Source organism: Ambystoma mexicanum, chromosome 13 (genome assembly GCF_040938575.1).
Source record: "Ambystoma mexicanum isolate Mex_15411 chromosome 13, UKY_AmexF1_1, whole genome shotgun sequence".
In the NCBI taxonomy this organism is placed as follows: Eukaryota; Metazoa; Chordata; class Amphibia; order Caudata; family Ambystomatidae; genus Ambystoma; species Ambystoma mexicanum.
Window position 1 is genome coordinate 147,067,865 of NC_090938.1, and position 18,586 is coordinate 147,086,450.

The following is an 18,586-nucleotide window of genomic DNA, read 5'->3' on the forward strand; positions in this document are numbered from 1 at the left end:
GAAAATACGAGCCACTTAATGGCACATTGAAAGGAGGCTGTAAATGATTTTGATTTTTTTTATATAGGATTGCCGGTACGCAAACTTATCTCCCCTTTTATAATGTCAGTGCAGAGTAGGACAACCAAAAAACCTTGCTGGGACAAGTCACAGGCTGCAGCCGAGGAGGAAACTCCTCACGCACCGACTCCTGTGCACATTAGCATCTGTGTCAGCTGCTTGCTACAGAGGACTTTCCTCTCATCCAACTGAGGCGTGGGGGTGCAACTGCGGAAAGCGAATGGAGGCGGTGAAATATGCCATCTTCCTTCTCTTTAGCTCTCGTCTTCCAGGCTTTTCCTTCCAAATCTGATTCTGACCATAAAAATGTAAGTCTTTTTTTGGGAAAATTGAGCGTGCAAAAAGGCACTTTTTGAAAGCATATTTGTTAAAGCGCTAAGCTACATGTAGCCTATGCTCTCCGGCCCTGGCCTGGGCAAGGGGGTGCAGATCTCTGCCCCAGGCCAGGGGCGGCCGCAACGGGAACACACTGCACCAGCCCGCCACACCAGCTAGGAAGGACGAGGGGTGCACTGCACCTGCAAATAAAATTGCTGTTAAACAGGAGATGGACTACGCCCAGTGTTCTTACCTCCTGTACAGACACCCAAGTGGATTATTTGAGGGTTCCAACGGGGAAACTTTTTTATTTAAAAAAACCCAAACACACCTTCTCATTAAACATTCCAATTCATACTCCTGTTCTGTGTCCCCCTTGCGCGAGTCCTTGCTGATGGATCTGCCCTGTCAGCCCCCCCCCCACCTTAGTGGGCTGGATGGTTCAGTCCAGGTAAGTCTTCTAAGAGACATAAGCAAAATACACATATACACACTAAAAGCATGTTATACCTACCCTCTGGTGTCTGTGTCTCCATTTCTAGTTTTCCCTCAAGGGGACACGCATGAAGCCCTGCCTAGTTGGGCCCACTTTGGGCCACGGGCTACATGAAGATCAAGCCCAGAGGCTTCAATGAATGTGGGTCTAGAATATCATAAGAGAATTGATAATAGCGGCACAACGAGGTCCCTCATCCCCTTCCTACATCTGCCCACTGGGATATCAATGCTATCCCCTGCATTCAGAGATTCAAGCCAGCTGTAGGGGCTCTACTAAGACCCTAACCCATAAATGGGGTTGTTAGTAACGCGGTTCCACCACTCACTGTCCTCTGAAATTATCATAACTCACCCTGCTTTGCGATGTGGCCTTGTTCTTGCTTCCTTTCGGTCGCCCCCGTGGTCTCTTCGGGGTGGGGGCTTCACTGGGCTCCTGTGCAGGAGAAAGTAGAGGGGTGTTAGTTTTAGCAAGCGACTGTATAGGCCCAAGTGAAGGCCCGGTCTTGGTTTGACTTTTGTCTGGCTCTGTTTTCTTTCTACCTCATTTTGGTCGGTTTCATTCTAAAAAATAGTATTATTACATTAACCCTTTTTATTTCATGCTTGGCAGTGTTTATTTCTCATACAGCAGCGGTTTAAAAACCCACATTTCACAGGGATGATGTCATACCCGTGAATAATTTTCAGTAATTCACAATTTGACAAATGGACATTTTTTCCAGTGAAAAATGGGGTTCAAACAATGGGAAGTAGTGAACAGCAAACTGTAAGTTATGTGAAGTAGTGAACAGCAAGCTGTAAGTTGGACTCATTGATCTCTAAGGAAAACAATCCCCTGATATAATCAAAACAAAACCAAGCATTACACTCCATGTGAAGCTGACCTATGGGTGCACGCTGTGAGGTCAGCAATGAGGGGGCAACTGGAAAGCAAGTTAATCCACTGCTTCATTTACTTAGTAGCAGCGCTGGCGATCTGCCACCAAATGTGTAGCTGGATCTCGGGTTCCAGCCAGAGTCTGCACTGGGGGGAAAAAAATAAAAGCACCTGCGAGCAAACTAACTTCCTCTGGTGACCCCGTGCAAGGGGTCACAAGAGGAAGTTACAGTCCTCAGCCACGACCCGGTTTATTTGTGCCATGTTTGTCAGATACATGGACCCAGATTATTTATTTATTTATGCAATGTTTGTCAGATATATCTATCCGAATAAATACGTCCGGCTCCATGTCCACAGATGCAGTCACCCAACTGCTTTCAGAGGGGAGCTGCAGGACCTGTGCCGGGTGTGGTTCAAGTAAAATAAATCGTTGTTTATGGCAAACAGAAATCACCCTGTTTGAATAGTACACAAGGGGGATTCTTTTTAATCAAATGGGATGCAAATTGTGCATTTAAAAAAAAAGTACTCAGCAACAGTTGCTATTATCCACATAGTAAAGTAACTCATCACCAGTGCCATGGAAGTGGAATTGATATATAGTTTGGAAAATAAGCATCATGAAAGAAATAGCGCCGCTTTAAACTATTAGTTTGAACATTTCCTTTGATCGTAGGTCACCTCCCAGCTCCATCCCACTAAACCCTGCCTCCTCGGGCAGTGCCCCCCAAACTCCACCCCCACCCCAGCCCTTGTGGGTTCCTCCTCCAGTTATTTTCCAATTTCACCACTCAGTAGCTCCCTTCACATGGAAGGTAAACCAGTCTTAGATGCAGACAGCAGCTTTGGTAAAGCCAGCACTTCTACTCACAGAACCCTTTTCAATAAGAACTCCAACAGTGTCATATTTCCCACCCTGTGGAGGGTCTGGTGCTCACCAAATGAAGGCAAAACGAACAGCAAAACAACTCAGGATTCGGGTGACATTTACAAATCAGCTGGTATTAATTGCACTAGGTAAAACTGAAGAATCGTCGTCAGGCCTATTTGCTGTGACTCAACTGTTAAATGTATATTACGCACTTACTCTGCCTGTGCAGACTATTATCGTCTCAGAATGTCAAGGGCTCTGAGGGACTGTTGTTTTTTCCTCATGTTCCCACCCTCCTTGAGAGCTTTGAAACACTTGCCTGTGTATAGGCGCTTTGTAAATAAAAATGACCATTAAAAAGTATGAATGGAAGAAAAACTTCAATGTGCCACCCTGCGTGATCAATAGTATATGTAATACTTGTGGTGAGTCAATAGAAATATCGGCTCTCTGACACTTACTTAGGTCCAAAAACAAAAAGTAATTGTATTTGTTGTGCCCAAATTAATAAATACATCAAAGTGTTGCTTCACACTAATATTTTCTTCACTTAAAGGATAATCAATATAGATTTTCCATGTTGAGCTGATATTACAAGTATTTCTCTCTTAAATGCATCAAGGTGTTACTTCACACTAATCATTTCTTCACTTGTTTGATGATCAACACACATTTTCAATGTTGTACTGTTGTTACAAGTGTATCTCTCAACAATTGTTTCCCCATTGTTAATGCCAATGGTTCATCAGGAGAGAAAAGGTCTGAAGGAAGGAAAAGGAAAAAATAAATAAAGTCTAAAAATAAAATACACGATGCTATAATGCACAGCTGATTTTTAGCAATGGGAAAGATGTATTATGTTGCACTAAAAATAAGGGCATTTGACTCACCCCATTGGATGTTTCCAATATGTATCTTTTTTTGTCCAATTATTCAACTTTGAGTTTGAAGAGATACCGGCTAAGAAATATCTTTTTTTAGTCAAAATACATAGGTACTTGAGTTTCCTTAGCAATTATTGTTTCTTACAGGTCCTTATTTTGAACTGTAATCCCAGAGAAAAAAGACAAAAAGAAAAGAAAGAAATGCAGTGAGAAAAGCGAAAAAGGTTGTAATTTAAATGTATACTTTGAGGGAAACTATTTGTTAATTTTGTTTGTAAATTACTTTTTGTTTTTGGACATAAGTAAGTGCCAGAGACCTGATTTGTCTATTGACTCGCCACAAGTATTACATATACTATTGATCACTCGGGTTAGCACACTGAAGCTTTTCTCCCATTCATACTTTTTTTTGGACAATTTGCTTTTGTGGCTCCCACACATTTTGGGAAGAACCTGTGCTTGACAACTGATATTACTATCAACAAACTATAAAGTGGAAGCACCTTGGGAGAGCTTTGTAGGCTGCACCTTTTTACAAGCATTGCCATTACCTGGCCTTAGGCCACGTATTTTTGTATTTGTATTTTTATTAGGTTTATATAACGCTTTAATACAAAGTGCTTTACAATATAACAACAGTATACAAGAATAATGAATGAAGCATAGTAACAATCATGAGACAAACCTGCAAGACAATATATAGAACAATTTACCTAGGTAAGGGAAGGGATAAGGGAAGGATGATGAGTAGGGATAAGGGAAAGGGAGGGAAGGAAGATGGGTAGGAGGGAGAATAGGGAAGTAGGACGGTAGGTAGTTAGGAAGGGAGATCAGCGGGGAATGGAGAAGAAGAGGTTTCAGGGAGGTGCGGAAGGAGGAGTATGTGGGAATGGAGCAGACAGAGAAAGGTAAAGAGTTCCAATGTAGGGGGGCCAAGAGCTGAAAGAAACCGAATTGTGAGGAAGCACAAGGAGATGGGGGAACAGTAAGTAAGAAGAGATCAGCAGAGTGGAGAGGCTGGGAGGGAGGATGTAATGAGAGGAGGGAAGAGAGATGGGGGGCAGGTCATGGAGAGATTTGAATACAAGACAGAGGAATTGTGTGTGCATTTCATGGCTTCTGTGCACATATATGTATGCACAGAATTGCAGTGGGCGGTTCCTCCATGAGTGAAAGCATTCGTGTCTAGAGGCAGTCCAATTCTACGGACAACTTTGGAAAATTCTGCAGAAATATTTCTCATACTTTTGTGGAAAGTCAATGGTTAAAGAGGGGGAAACCTCTGGAACTGTCCACACATTTAAAAAGATGCAGGTGATTTCTCAAATCTGCTGAGGTTTGTGAAAGTCTGTTCTCGTAAGAAATCTGCATTTTCTGTCGGAAAATGTGCCTCGCTTATTTGGGCTGTCCCTACACAGGAGCGCAAACTCTGGCAACGAACATTCAACTGCTCATAGTGGCGCGACTCATCACTAGTGAATTTGACTCGTAATTATTTCCTTTCGACATCCCTTCTCAATAATCAGTTTACTTTGACAGATCAGCATGCATTTCCTAGACGTCAATATACAAACAGCGTGGACAATCCATTCAATTGGCTCGCTTTGTGAGCTCACTGAATTCCTGCTCACCAGACATTTTGTCCAACTCTCCATGCCGGGTTTTCAGGATACCCCTCATCAATATTCATGAGATACATTTGCATAAAATGATTCTAAATGTATCCACATTTTGCCTCATGAATATCCTGAAAACCTGTATGGATTCCGGCCCTCTAAGCCTGGAGTTGGACAACCCGTCTAAGCAGAACAGTAAGTCAGACCTCTACCACTGCTCCAAGTAAGAATTGCTTTAACAGCAATTTAAAATGTGATTTGTTCTCACCAACACAGTGTTTAAGAATTTCTATGTGAACCTTTTGTGTGGTTATTTTATTTCTAGTTGTGTATTTAATTTTCATGTATTTTGTACATTATTGTTCTTTTACATCACACGTTGAATTCAATTTGCAATTAGATTTTTTCTTTTTTTTCTCCTATTTAAACTTCTGAACATGTCACCACAAAGTCAATATTCTCGCAATGCAGGCAAATGTCCATTTGCAAAAGGAGAATAACTCGGGGGGAGGGATCTCTAAAAAGTCATTTCTTTTCCCAGTTTATTTATTCTGGCTTGCTTATATTGACAGGTTCTAATCAGGTAAGCAAATGACCATTTGTTTTAATTGGAAACTATGGGTAAAGTAGAAAAGTATGTCTGTGTATGGGATTTATAAAGCATGACCCCAGTTGAGAAGCAAAGGAGCACTGTACTAAGGGGACCCCCCAAAGCCCCAGGGAAGGGGGCAAATAAAAGAGAAACAAGAAAGTGTTTGATTTCAATGTTTGCGAATGTTATATATTCTCATACCATTTGAAGAATCGTCACATATTTTGCGTTTTTATTAATGTTTCTGTTTTCCTCCATTTTCTTTCTTCTTTGCAACCTGCATTTCTGTTCTCTTCTTTTTATCTTGCCCACTTTCTTAACATGCCCTGGTTTCTTTGGTTACCTCTGCATGGTTTTCTCAAGGTCGCCTTTGATCTCTCTTGTTTTTTCACCATGCCCTATTTTCTCTTTTTCTTTCCTCTATCTCCCTTGCTTTTCTTTCTGGGTTCCATTATGTATATAACCCACTCGCTTAACACTTTCTCCAGGAGTCTTTTGCCAGTGCTTCGACTGCAACACCGCGCAGTATTGTAGCGCTACTTAGAGAGCTGCAGGGGGCGCTTTATCCAAGAATGGCCACGATGGACACATTGTTTTTTTTGTTTTTTTTGGAATCATGGTTTTTATTGAACATTTTACATTATAAATCACCCTCAACATATAGGAAGTCATAGTAATAAACACCACATTATTATTATCAGTAAGAATAATCAAGCATAGGAACAGGGGCACCCTGTTCCATCATTATACATATTGGAATTGGAATTGTAATGGGCTATTTATAAACCACTTAATACCCAGAGGTTTCTAAGCGCGGACCCGGGGCTTGAACCTGTGTTGGTCGGCATCGTCTTGCTTCCAAGACGAGCGCATTCCCCCTGAGCTATCCTCTCGAGCCAAATAAGCATAAGCATACAGTGACCACTCTTCTGTCCTCCCTCCTGTAGTTTACGTGCCCCTCCTTGATCATCACCACCCATCTGCTTCTCTCCATGAGTTTGCTATCCACTACCCCCCCATCCTCCCGTCCTGCTCATTGTCCTTTCTGCCTCGTGCATCTGCCACCACCCTTCCCAAACTCCAGCAACTGGTGCTGCACATTGGGAATAGCTCTGCCAGTGGTAGGCAGAGAGAAAGAGAGAACTACTCACCCACCCACCCACCCCCAGGGTCCAGTGGATGAGCCATATGGAGGCCAGGGTGAACGAAGGAAAGTATGATTAGTACTATGAGCGATAAGATGAAAGAAAAAGACACATATAGAAAGAGAAGTTATGAGTAGAAAAGCACATGTAAGCAGTGCTGTGAGTGAAGTGCAGTGTCTGAAGTAATTGCAATGTTCTACTAATGGTGTGAACCAAAATGCCTAAGAAGAGGAATGAAAAAGATAAGAAAGGAAAGAAAAGAAATAAGATCGAGGGGATAACGAATGAGGTCCGATGAACCTACACAACTCCTATGCAATTAAGAGCAAACAATAAACAAACAACCCCTGTAACTGGGGCGAATCCCAATGAGTAACCTAACTACAGTCAACTAGAGAGCAGAGGACTACCCCCCACCTCCATCAGACCTAACCCTCAATGGTATCCACGTCCCAGTGTCTCAGGTGTTATCAGAAGCCCCCCCCCACCTATATCCTTCTCAGGGGTACTCAATCACAGCTATGTAGGCTCCTGCGAGAGGTACACACCCATATTCGCCCGAGGAGCCCTCCTCCACTCTCCCCAGCCTCACGTAGCCTTTGTGCACTGGTTGGGGGGTCCCATACGTCTTCCATTTTAGTGCCCTTCAGTCACGAGTTAAGTGTTTACCCCACGTTGGCGCACAGTCTGCTTCCTTATCCTGCATTCTATATATCAGTCTTTCATACGTCTCTACTTTTATCATCTCCTCTTCCCAGGCCGCTGTCTCCGCCACCTTTGGTGTTCCCCATAGCCTTAAAATACCTTGTTTGGCCAGTAGCAGTGCCGTGATTAGCAATCTTTTCTCCTGAGTGGTAAAACCATTCTCCAGTGATATGTCCCCCAATACACATAGCGCTGGAGTGACTTGGCTACCAGTTCATCATGGCTGAGGAGCCGGTCTCCATCGCAAATATGTTGGAGCTGCCGTATCCCTTTGGCGGCCCTCCCCGCCCACGATATACACTGCCCTCCTACCTTAATAGCTCCATTATTCCAAATAGGAGCTTCCCGGTGCAAGTGACAGTCTACCGTGAGCCAGGAGTGTGCACAATCCCAGGCCTTGGCAGTCGACAAAAAGACTGGGTTTTGCGAGTTCCCGCCAGTTCCATCACACACAATCGCTATTCCTTTGGTGTTGCTAATGGTTTGTTCTATCTTGGCCCACCCCGGTGCCTCCCCTGGCTCCTCCCATGAAGCCATCAGCTGGGGACGTTGCTGCGCTAGGTAATATAGTTCAACATTCATCAACTTGAGACCTCCCGCCATTGTGGGGGCATATAACTTATCCAATTTGAGCCTCGATCTCAAGCTCCCCCATACAAAATCTTTGATGCCCCTAGTATTTTCTTCATGAGGAGAGTCGACACCTCCAGGGGCAGCATTGCAAATATATAGTCAATTCTCTCTATAACCATCATTTTTACCACTTGCGCCGTACCCCAGATAGATAAGCTTAGGCACTTCCATTTGGCCACGTCTAATACTATGCTGTTCCATATCTTCTCTGTGTTGTCCTTTGCCATGTCTACCAGGCCTTGATTGAAGTTCACCCCTAGATATTTCAATCCTCTCTCCACCCACCAAAGGTTGTGATCCAGTAGGCTAGCCCTCAGGGTATTTTTATTCATGGGCATTACTTCACACTTATCCTGGTTTATCTTGTAGCCCGAAAAGGCAGAGGAGTCTTTCACCACTTTCACTAGGGTTGCTATGGAGGTGCCGGGGTTTGCCGGTGTAAGCATAATGTCACCCGCATACAGGAGGGCCTTAGTTTCTGCTGCTGGCGTCTGCATCCCTGTGATTCCCATACTCCCCTTATGACCGCGGACAAGGGCGCCAAAGCCAACGTGAATAGCAGTGGTGAGAGAGGAAGCCTTGCCGCGTCTCTCTCGTGATCTTGAATGGTTCTGTGATGTGCCTCCAGCATTAACCCTCGCACTCGGTTGAGAATAGAGCAGCTTGACCTTCTTAATGTATTCCTCTCCTAGGCCAAAGCACTCCAGCGTCCTGAATAGGTACCCCCATTCACCCTATCAAACACTTTCTCTGTGTGTAGCAAGAGCGCTGCCCCTGGGCTGCCCGTCCTTTCCTGACATAATGTGTGCAACAACTGCCTCATGTTATCTTGTGCTAGGTGCCCTGTCGTGTACACATCTGTGTTTCGTGTACCAGCTTTGTTATGACCCTATGTAGTCGTGTCGCTAGCACTTTGGCTAGAACCTTGATGCTTGCATTGATCGAGGATATCGGCGGTAGCTGCTGCGGCATGTTGGACCACTTCCTGACTTGGGCAGCACAGTTTTAGCGCTCTGTTGAATTCTGGATCTAGCGCTCCCTCCCCACTGCCTCATTGTAGACCTGCGTCAGTAATTCTGCTAGTTTGGCACCTCCTGGCTTATAAACCTCTGGGGGAAATACATCCTCTCCCAGGGACTTTCCTGATTTCATTTCCCTAATGGCCACTTGGACTTCCTCCATCGAGAACGGGCTCCCCACCGCACTTCTATCTTTGCTACTTAAGGTGGGAAGAGTTATGGTACTCTTAAACCTATTCCCCCCTCCTCCTCTGGTCCAAGGGATCCTCTGCTGTGTAGAGGCATTAATAGAACATGTAGAACGCTTGGCCTATCCCACTCGGGGTCATGATATTCTCTCCGGTGGTTTCATCCCCGATTGAAGGAATTGCCATCTGTTCATCTCTCGGCTTAAGCGGAGCCACCAACAGGCGTCCTGCCTTTTCTCCCTGTTCATAGTGCATTACTCTTAATCAAAATAACGCATATTCAGCCTTTTTTGTGAATAGCACGTTTAACTCATACTCTGCTCTCCTTACTGCCATTAAATTCTCCCCAGAAGGTGCCCTATCTTATAGGCTCGACAAGCGAGCTACTTCTTTCTCGAGCTGCCCCCTGCTTAGCCCCGCCTTCTATCTTTCGCTTGGAACTCTTCTGTATCAAGATTCCCCTTAGATAAGCCTTCCCAAGTGCCCACAAGCTACCCACCCTCTCCACCGATCCCTCATTCAGAGCGAAGTACCCTTCTATCATGTCTTTGAGGTCTTGCTTGTCCCTTGGGTGTTTGATCAGGCTGGTGTTCATTCTCCATCTTTTCGCATGAGGCCTGAATAGTGTCGTATCCAGAACGAGGCTAATCGCCTCATGGTCCGACACCCCCCAGGCAGAATGTCACAGTCTTCCACATTATGAGGGGCTCTCGCTGACAATAGAAAGTAATCAATGCGTGATACTATACCATGCACACACAACGTGAACGTGAAGTCTCTCTAAGGGTTTAGCAGCCTCCAAGGAGTTGCGCATTCCATAATCCCTCATTAGTTGCTGAAGGAACCCTGTGTCCATTGCATTCACAGTGAAGAGGAAGTGTCAAGTATTGTGCCTACTCCAGTTGCCCCCCTCCCATTACCTATTGAGTTCACACCAAAGTATGTGACGTATAAAGAACAGTTGAATCAGCAAAGAGCAGTATATGGGCTCTGCCCAGTACCTATCAGCACAACAGCACCTGTCAATATACCGACACCTAAGAAAACCTGGACAGTAAGATATCCATTAAAAAGGCAATTTCTACATTCTAAGCAATACGACGGCAAAGAAGATAGTGAAGGAAGATGAATGGTGACGTCATAAGAAATCGAACTGACGCACATATAGAAGATATAATAACCTAAGAATACTGATAATATAGAGAAGGTACCATGGATAAGTGACATTTTGAGCCTAAGGTGAAGAAATTGATGTCAAAATGAAGAAACTTATGCCATATGCATGATGAAGATATTTAGTTAGTTTGAACATGTACACATGCAAGTAACTGCAAGAAGCAAAGAAATTGTGAAGCTTGCTTATGCTTTATAGTCGATAGATTGCGGCAAGCGCCAACGTTTACAAATATATCCCTTAAGGAGCACTTTATGTGTAGATGAGAGTCCACTACGCATATAAGCAAAATGAACAAAGGTTACAAAAGGCCACAGTTGGAGTGTGACGCAGCAAGAAAATCGAGAATCAAGACAGAAAAAAACCCAGCAAAAGGATGACTATGCAAAGAAGCCATGTCTTATCTGACTTGAATAGGCCGACATTGGATACAATTGAGGAGAGAAGAACACAGGATCCTGTTCAGAAAAGGTCAAGATTAGCCACAGACGTCAGAAGACTGGTAGTATTAAATCAAATATACGAAAAGACACAGAGAATAGCAGATTTCATGGTGTCCAGTCATGTCACAAAGGCAGGCTGAAAGAGTGAAACTATCACACCTAAGCATGAATCCCCGCCATGCCCATACTCCTTACAAATTCTCAGAGTACAGAACAGACACCAGGCCAAACTACAAAGCAGTAATTGACACATGACCACTGAGGTGATGATTGATTGTAGCATAATTGGTGGGAAGCTGGAGTGCAGACGAGCTTCTCTGCACCTGGATGTTCTTTCTGCGTGCTGCTAGACGTAGGTGGAAAAGTATGAGTGGGGTTGATGCCAACCCAATCATGGTGGATCATGTAATCTAGGGTCCTACAGTGAGTAGAGCCAATAGGACGTCATACTTTTAGTGACGTTCATAGTGGCCATTTTGAACGGAGGGCTTAGTTGCCCCACCTGACATTTATTATCCAATCTCCTCTCCCCATTACCATATGCAGATATAGTACCTTTGTTAAGTTACCTTTCTATAACCTATAACCAATCACGTTAAATGTAAGGTTTTTAAGATTGCCACATAGAATGACGTTAATACGTGCGCAGGTTGTACATCAGCAATGACAAGTTTTTGATATAAATATTGTGTTTTTTATAAAAGTGAGGAGAGCGAGAAGATTGAGCGGTTGCTGATGTTCGTTGTACTCCCCGTTTTATGAGCTTGTCATTAAACAGACTCCCTTTGCCAAACTATTGAGTTGTCTTAATTATTTGATGCACGAGTATGAATCTGCATCCCCATCTATCTCGAGGGTACCGCTACTCATCTTAAAGGACTGTTTGGAGATCATCCAGTTCAACATCCCTGTGATTAGCAGACATGTATAAAAAGGGATCAGCTGACAAGTACCAATCTCCCCCCCTAGTAGTACCGGGCATTTTCCTGTCCCTGCCATCACTCTATGGACGTCCGCAGAGAAGACCTGTTTGTTTGCCATAGGGACATAGATTGAACCTATGACTATGCTGTCCTCACCTATGCGTACCTTAATTGCGACAATTCTCCCCTCATCTTCCCAGGTTTTCACAGTTCTAACTTGTATCGCCTTATGGATGAGGATCGCCACTCCACATTTCCTGCCTTTCTCGAGACTGCTATGGTAAACCTTCCCAACCCATTCCATGCACCGTTTAGCCGCCTCTTGTTTACTGATGTGTGCTTCTTGCAGAAGTGCTATTTTTATTGGTGGCCAAATATTGGAGGACTTTCTTCCTTCTTATATAGTGGCTCAGGCCATTGACATTCAGTGATAGTACCCCGAGACCGTTACCCATATTCGCTGTCAACACTGCTTTCAGATCGTGGACTTTGTGTATGTATGCCCAATGCTGCTGCCCTCTGTTCTGACAGTGTTCGCCCTCTCGCTCTCTGCTGAAACCATGAACTACTCAACCAATAAAACCATTGTAAACTTGTAACACACAACTAGGCAATCCTGTCCCCCCTCCTCCCTTCAACTGGCGCCAACCGGCCCTCTTGTGCCCCCTCAGGATTGATCCCTGGTTCAACCAATGTGTGCATTCCCCTCTGCCTTCTTTTGCTGGTACAGTAGCTGGCCTCGGCTTTCAGGCCCGCTTTTCCCCACCCGCACATCCCAACCCCTGGATAACGCAAGAAAAAGGCGATTATCAGTCTCGTTGCTTTCGGGTTACTTCCATTGTGCTTTTTTAACCTAGTCGCTCTCTGTATTTCTATTACCTGGTCAAATTCCACGTGCAGCTAATCATGTAGGTGCTCTCCCCGTAGCCATGACCTCCAGTCCTCTTTCTTTCTTTGCAGCTATGCTGTGGCTTCTCCCTCCAGGCCTCGGCTGTTGTAATCACTGCAGCCTCTCTCCACTCTTCATACGTACAGCCACCTAGGCCCGGCTCCGCCTTTGCCTTCACGTCCCAAGTGAGAACCCTCCAGGACATGCTCCTTTTACAACAGCTTCCCCCGCTTCTTCGCCATCTCCACTTGCCTCTGACGCACTCTCTCCACTGTCTGCAACCCGGCAGAGCCCCGCTTGCGTGTTCGCCGCTCCTCTCCTCGTTGCTCTTCAAGGGAGGCTACTGCAACTGAGGTAAGCAGCAACAGCCCGCCGCCATCATTTTTGGACAGTTGTGCCCGTGTTATAGGGTGACCAGATGTCCCGGTTTTCCCGAGACAGTCCGGGGAAATCACCCTCTGTCCCGGGGTCCCATGCGGTTTTTGATTTTACAAACCCCGTCTGGGGTTTCCAAGGGTGGGTGGCTACGGTCCCGCTTTTTGCCAGAACCCGATTTCGAAATCCCGAAATCAGGTCCCAGCGCAACTCTTCATGCGCGAATGGGGGTGTGAAATGCTTTTCACGCCCCAATTTCCTTCACTTTCCCCTCCCGGTTTCTCAACCAATGAGGGGAGTGTGCCTGTGAACACACCCCCTCTCCACCCCCGACAACAGACCTGCGACATAGAAGTAGGACTAACATTTTATTTGTATTTACTTTAGTCATACTTCTATTTATATGGCCTATCCCGGTTTTCCTTTTTAAAAATCTGGTCACCCTACCGTATTACCACCTGCTCCCCTGCAGATTTCAGCCTCTGTGGGTGACTTATGCCTTTGCTTTATGCCTGCAGGCACTCCCCCGTTCTTCCGCTCCTCTGCACTCCATTGTAACTCAGGTACGCTCCGCACACCCGCTCATACTGCAGGCTGGTAGGCAGGGGGGTCCGGAGGTCTCCTTCAAGGCGTCCATCTTTGCGGGCAGCTGGCCACATCCCCCCGACACGTCATCATTATTGTGGGTGACACCATCCTCTGGAGTCATCACAAATCCTCTAAAATGGCCTTTGGAGTTGAACAGCAGCTGGGATGATATGCATCATGTGTGCTAATAGACCGTCTGTACACTGACAAAGTGCTAATTTCTTCTCGAATGAAAGCAGTGTCTTTATTTGTTCTCGATGATTCCTGTGACCCATTTGAAGAGTGATGTTACTTTCAAAATGATCTTGAGCAAATTGTTATTGGGATAAGACACAGTGACAAAGTTCTTTGCTTACTGGCCACAAGGAGACAATGGGCCTCATTACAAATCTGGCGATATTTCAGTGGTAAATCTGCCAAAACACTGCCAAACGGATTTACAGTTACTGCCACCTGGTCCCACTGATTTACAAGTGGTGGTATAAATCCCAATTTTCTGGAGTCCCAAGGACTGCCTGGGGATTTTGTCAGAATTACCACCAGTGGTAATTCTGCCAATGTTGCCAGTTTTTGGCAGTAAGTTGGTGCTTTTTGCTGGAGGAAAATCCTCCACTTCACTGTCGAACCTGTAGCATGGCGGTGCAGTAATGCAGTGGTAACAGAGTTACCACGGCTTTACCAGCATTTTCCCCACACTGCCATACTTTTTAGTGAGGCCCAATGATGGTATAATATTCATGTTCAGTTTATGTGTAACATTCCTTCGGTTCGCCACTGTTCTGCTGCCCACAGCCACCTCCAACGCTCTGTCCTGTTAAATTGCATGTAATATGCAGAGCGATCAGCTGCCATTGGCGTGTTCTTGCAGGGCTGTGAATGGTCTTGCAGACGTGTGCCGGTGGGCAGTTCCAGGTTTTTCGGAGGGCCCTCGTCCATCATTGCAGAACCGAAAACATAATGCACGTAGATGTACATTTCAACACATGTAATGTGATAAGAAAGGCATGATTGGGCACTGAACAGGGTAATACTGTTGCAGCCTAATAGACACCATCGCAGTGTGGAGAGTGGCTAGCAATGTCAGCTGCCAGTGCTGGGTGCAGGGCTGGCCGCATGGATACAGAACCCTGCGTAGTTTGGCACACCTTTTTCGGCTTCTCCTGGAAGATTGAGACACTGGCTATGACATGTGATCTGGGACCTGTGCAGAGCCTTTGTAATTGGCAATTGGTTATTTATAACACCCAGAGGTTTCTAAGTGCGGACCAAGGGATCGAACTCGTGTTGCACTGCGTTGTCTTGCTTCCAAGGCGAGCACGTTGCCCCTGAGCTATCCTCCCGAGACATGGTTTAGCCATATTGCTTTGAAGTGAAAAGAAAGGAATGACTGTTCATTGTAGGTAAAAGGAGGGCAAGAGTAACATGGAATTAACATTATTTATCCCCAAAAAACCCCATCTGTTCTCACGTTTCTCCCAAAAGGAGCAGTAATGTTTTTACGCAGCCTCCCTCAATGACTAATAATAATAATATAGTTGCTTGAGATTTGGGGCTGCCTTTGTAAGTTTGCAACCCATACCACATATTTCAATTCACAGGCCAGAACGCTAAACAATCCGAAAGTTGTGTTTTGACATCAAGTACTTCAGGAGAAGTTTGCCGTGGTGGCTTCAAACTTGGGTCATCAAAATTCAATATCCAGCTGGAATAAAAGAGGGCCCAGTGAGTTTGCGGCCACTTCAGGGAGCTTGTCTTTCGGGCGTACGTAGGACAGGCGGAAGTCGGGTCCGCTGGTTGGTGAGTCTTTCTGATGGCCTGATCTTCTGATATTTATCTGATATTTAAATAAGTCGATATCTTGTTAGGGTGTGTGTCCATGTCCGGTTTTTTTCTGATCCAACTCATTGTGTTTTCCTGATGCCATAAACTTTGTCTTGTCCCTAAGGATTAGAAACTGATCGCCCGCATGATCTCCTTAATCTTAAATTCTAATTCCCTCACAACTCAATACTATTAGTTCACATGTGTAAGAGCTTACTTCAAAGCCATGTCTCTTTAGTGAAAATCGCCTAGCCTTTTTGAATTTTTTTTTATAAATACTCGATTACATTCATAGAATTATGTTTTTCATAATGGAAGTTGATGACATAGAAATCACGTTTATGCTTAGTTATTTTTCTCACATTCTAGGGTTTTTTTTCGTTTCTTAATTTTGTAATTTTCTTTTTTTAATGTATTTTTATTCTCTCTTTATTTGCATTTTCTCACTCTTTTATTCACCTCACCTCCGCCCCTTCTCTCTGTCATTTCCTTTGAAGTATGTACTGTTATGTTGTGATTAAATAAGTGTTACTCTGTACATTACAATTATTGTATTTAGATGTATTGTTTATGTAAGTGTCAAAAGAATAAATACAACTTGGAAAGAGAAAAAAAAATGAAAATCGCTGCAAAGTTCTATACAATTCCAATAATTGTGGATTCATTTTCACTCCCATCAAACAGAATAATGAGCAAAATTAAAATTAAATGTTTAAATAACTCAAGTGTACCTACCCACTTGTATAAGGAAACTTAGCACCACAATGACCCGCCTTTTATGACAACCAAATTGAGATAAAATGGAACAGCTGTTTGTGTTCTGATAGTAGACTGCTTGCGACCTACCTGGGGCTGCTTGCGAGGCCTGCCTCGCCCCCGTTTCCCCTCGGCCCCCTTCTCTTGCTTGCCCGATACGGCCTGGCCCCCTCTCGCCGCAGACTCGCTCATCTTCCGTCCAGTGCTATCAAAAAGAAAACACAGACTTTTTAAAACTCTGTCGGAGGGACAGTGGGCAAAATGCCAAGAACTCGAAGCAACACATGTCATGGGGTGGGGAGGGATTGGGAAAGCAATGCCCCCTAAGTAAATTTGCCCTGCTTTAGTCAGCACCCCTAAGTGTTTGTAGGGGTCCACTTTTTCCCCAACTCGTGGTAGGAAATGGCCAAAAGCCCTGTCAAACATGGGGTACAGGGTGCTGCCAAGAACTCCCCTATCAGAGAGATCTTGCAAGCATTGTTCATACGTTCTGCCATTGCTACCCTTCCCCAGAGCCCGGGTAGGGTATTGCACTGGTACACTACCCTTCCCCAGAGCTCGGGTAGGGATTGCACTGGTACGCTACCCTTTTCCAGAGCTCGGGTAGGGATTGCACTGGTATGCTACCCTTTCCTAGAGCTCGGGTAGGGATTGCACTGGTACGCTACCCTTTCCTAGAGCTCGGGTAGGGATTGCACTGGTACGCTACCCTGCCCCAGAGCTCGCGTACGGTTTGCACTAGTACGCTACCCTTTCCCAGAGCTCGGGTAGGGATTGCACTGGTACGCTACCCTTTCCCAGAGCTCGGGTAGGAATTGCACTGGTACGCTACCCTGCCCCAGAGCTCGGGTACGGATTGCACTGGTACGCTACCCTTTCCCAGAGCTCGGGTAGGGATTGCACTGGTATGCTACCCTTTCCTAGAGCTCGGGTAGGGATTGCACTGGTACGCTACCCTGCCCCAGAGCTCGGGTACGGATTGCACCGGTACGCTACCCTTCCCCAGACCTGGGGTAGGGATTACACTGGTAGCTACACTTCCCCAGAGCTCGGGTAGGGATTGCACTGGTATGCTACCCTTTCCCAGAGCTCTGTAGGGATTGCACTGGTACGCTACCCTGCCCCAGAGCTCGGGTACGGATTGCACCGGTACGCTACCCTTCCCCAGACCTGGGGTAGGGATTACACTGGTAGCTACACTTCCCCAGAGCTCGGGTACGGATTGCACCGGTACGCTACCCTTCCCCAGACCTGGGGTAGGGATTACACTGGTAGCTACACTTCCCCAGAGCTCGGGTAGGGATTGCACTGGTATGCTACCCTTTCCCAGAGCTCTGTAGGGATTGCACTGGTACGCTACCCTTCCCCAGAGCTTGGGTAGGGATTATGCTGTGACTTTGCCCTCTCCTCGGCTCAGGTAAGGATTGGACTGGGAACCTACTCTTCCGCTGAACGGGTAAGGATTTCATTTGGACCCTGCCCTCTCCTCAGCTGAGGCAGGGATTGGACTGGTACTCTACTTTTCCCCAGAGCTCAGGTAGGGATTGCACTGGGAGCCCACTCTTCCGCTGCTCGGGTAAGGATTTTATTTGGCTCCTGCCCTCTACTCGGCTTAGGTAGGGGTTGGACTGGCACTCTACTCTTCCCCAGAGCTCTGGGAGGGATTGCACTAGGATCCTATTCTTCCCCAGCTCGGGTCAGGAATTCATTGGGACTCTACTCTTCCCCAGCTCGGGTCAGGAATTCATTGGGACTCTACTCTTCCCCAGCTCGGGTCAGGAATTCATTGGCACTCTACTCTTCCCCAGCTCGGGTCAGGAATTCATTGGCACTCTACTCTTCCCCAGCTCGGGAAGGGATTGCACTGGGACCCTAGGCTTCCCCAGTTTGGGTCAGGATTTCATTGGGACTCTACTCTTCCCCAGCTCGGGTCAGGAATTCATTGGGACTCTACTCTTCCCCAGCTCGGGTCAGGAATTCATTGGCACTCTACTCTTAACCAGCTCGGGTCAGGAATTCATTGGCACTCTACTCTTCCCCAGCTTGGGTCAGGAATTCATTGGGACTCTACTCTTCCCCAGCTCGGGTCAGGAATTCATTGGCACTCTACTCTTCCCCAGCTCGGGTCAGGAATTCATTGGCACTCTACTCTTCCCCAGCTTGGGTCAGGAATTCATTGGGACTCTACTCTTCCCCAGCTCGGGTCAG

At 45.8% G+C, this 18,586-nt stretch overlaps 1 protein-coding gene across 2 annotated transcripts in view; it reads right to left on the minus strand.

Moving 5' to 3' along the window:
* The window catches only part of HMGA1 (high mobility group AT-hook 1), a 109,500-nt gene that overhangs the window by 76,782 nt on the left and 14,132 nt on the right, over positions 1–18,586 (minus strand). Inside the window, exons 2-4 of one of the 2 annotated variants that reach the window (XM_069633513.1) lie at positions 16,469–16,583; positions 3,518–3,672; positions 1,229–1,309 (exon numbers count right to left, since the gene is read on the minus strand). In XM_069633513.1, the coding sequence (XP_069489614.1) occupies positions 1,229–1,309; positions 3,518–3,522 (86 nt within the window). In that variant the 5' untranslated portion in view covers positions 3,523–3,672; positions 16,469–16,583. The remainder of the gene's footprint in view (positions 1–1,228; positions 1,310–3,517; positions 3,673–16,468; positions 16,584–18,586) is intronic. The other variant, XM_069633514.1, reaches the window with a different exon arrangement.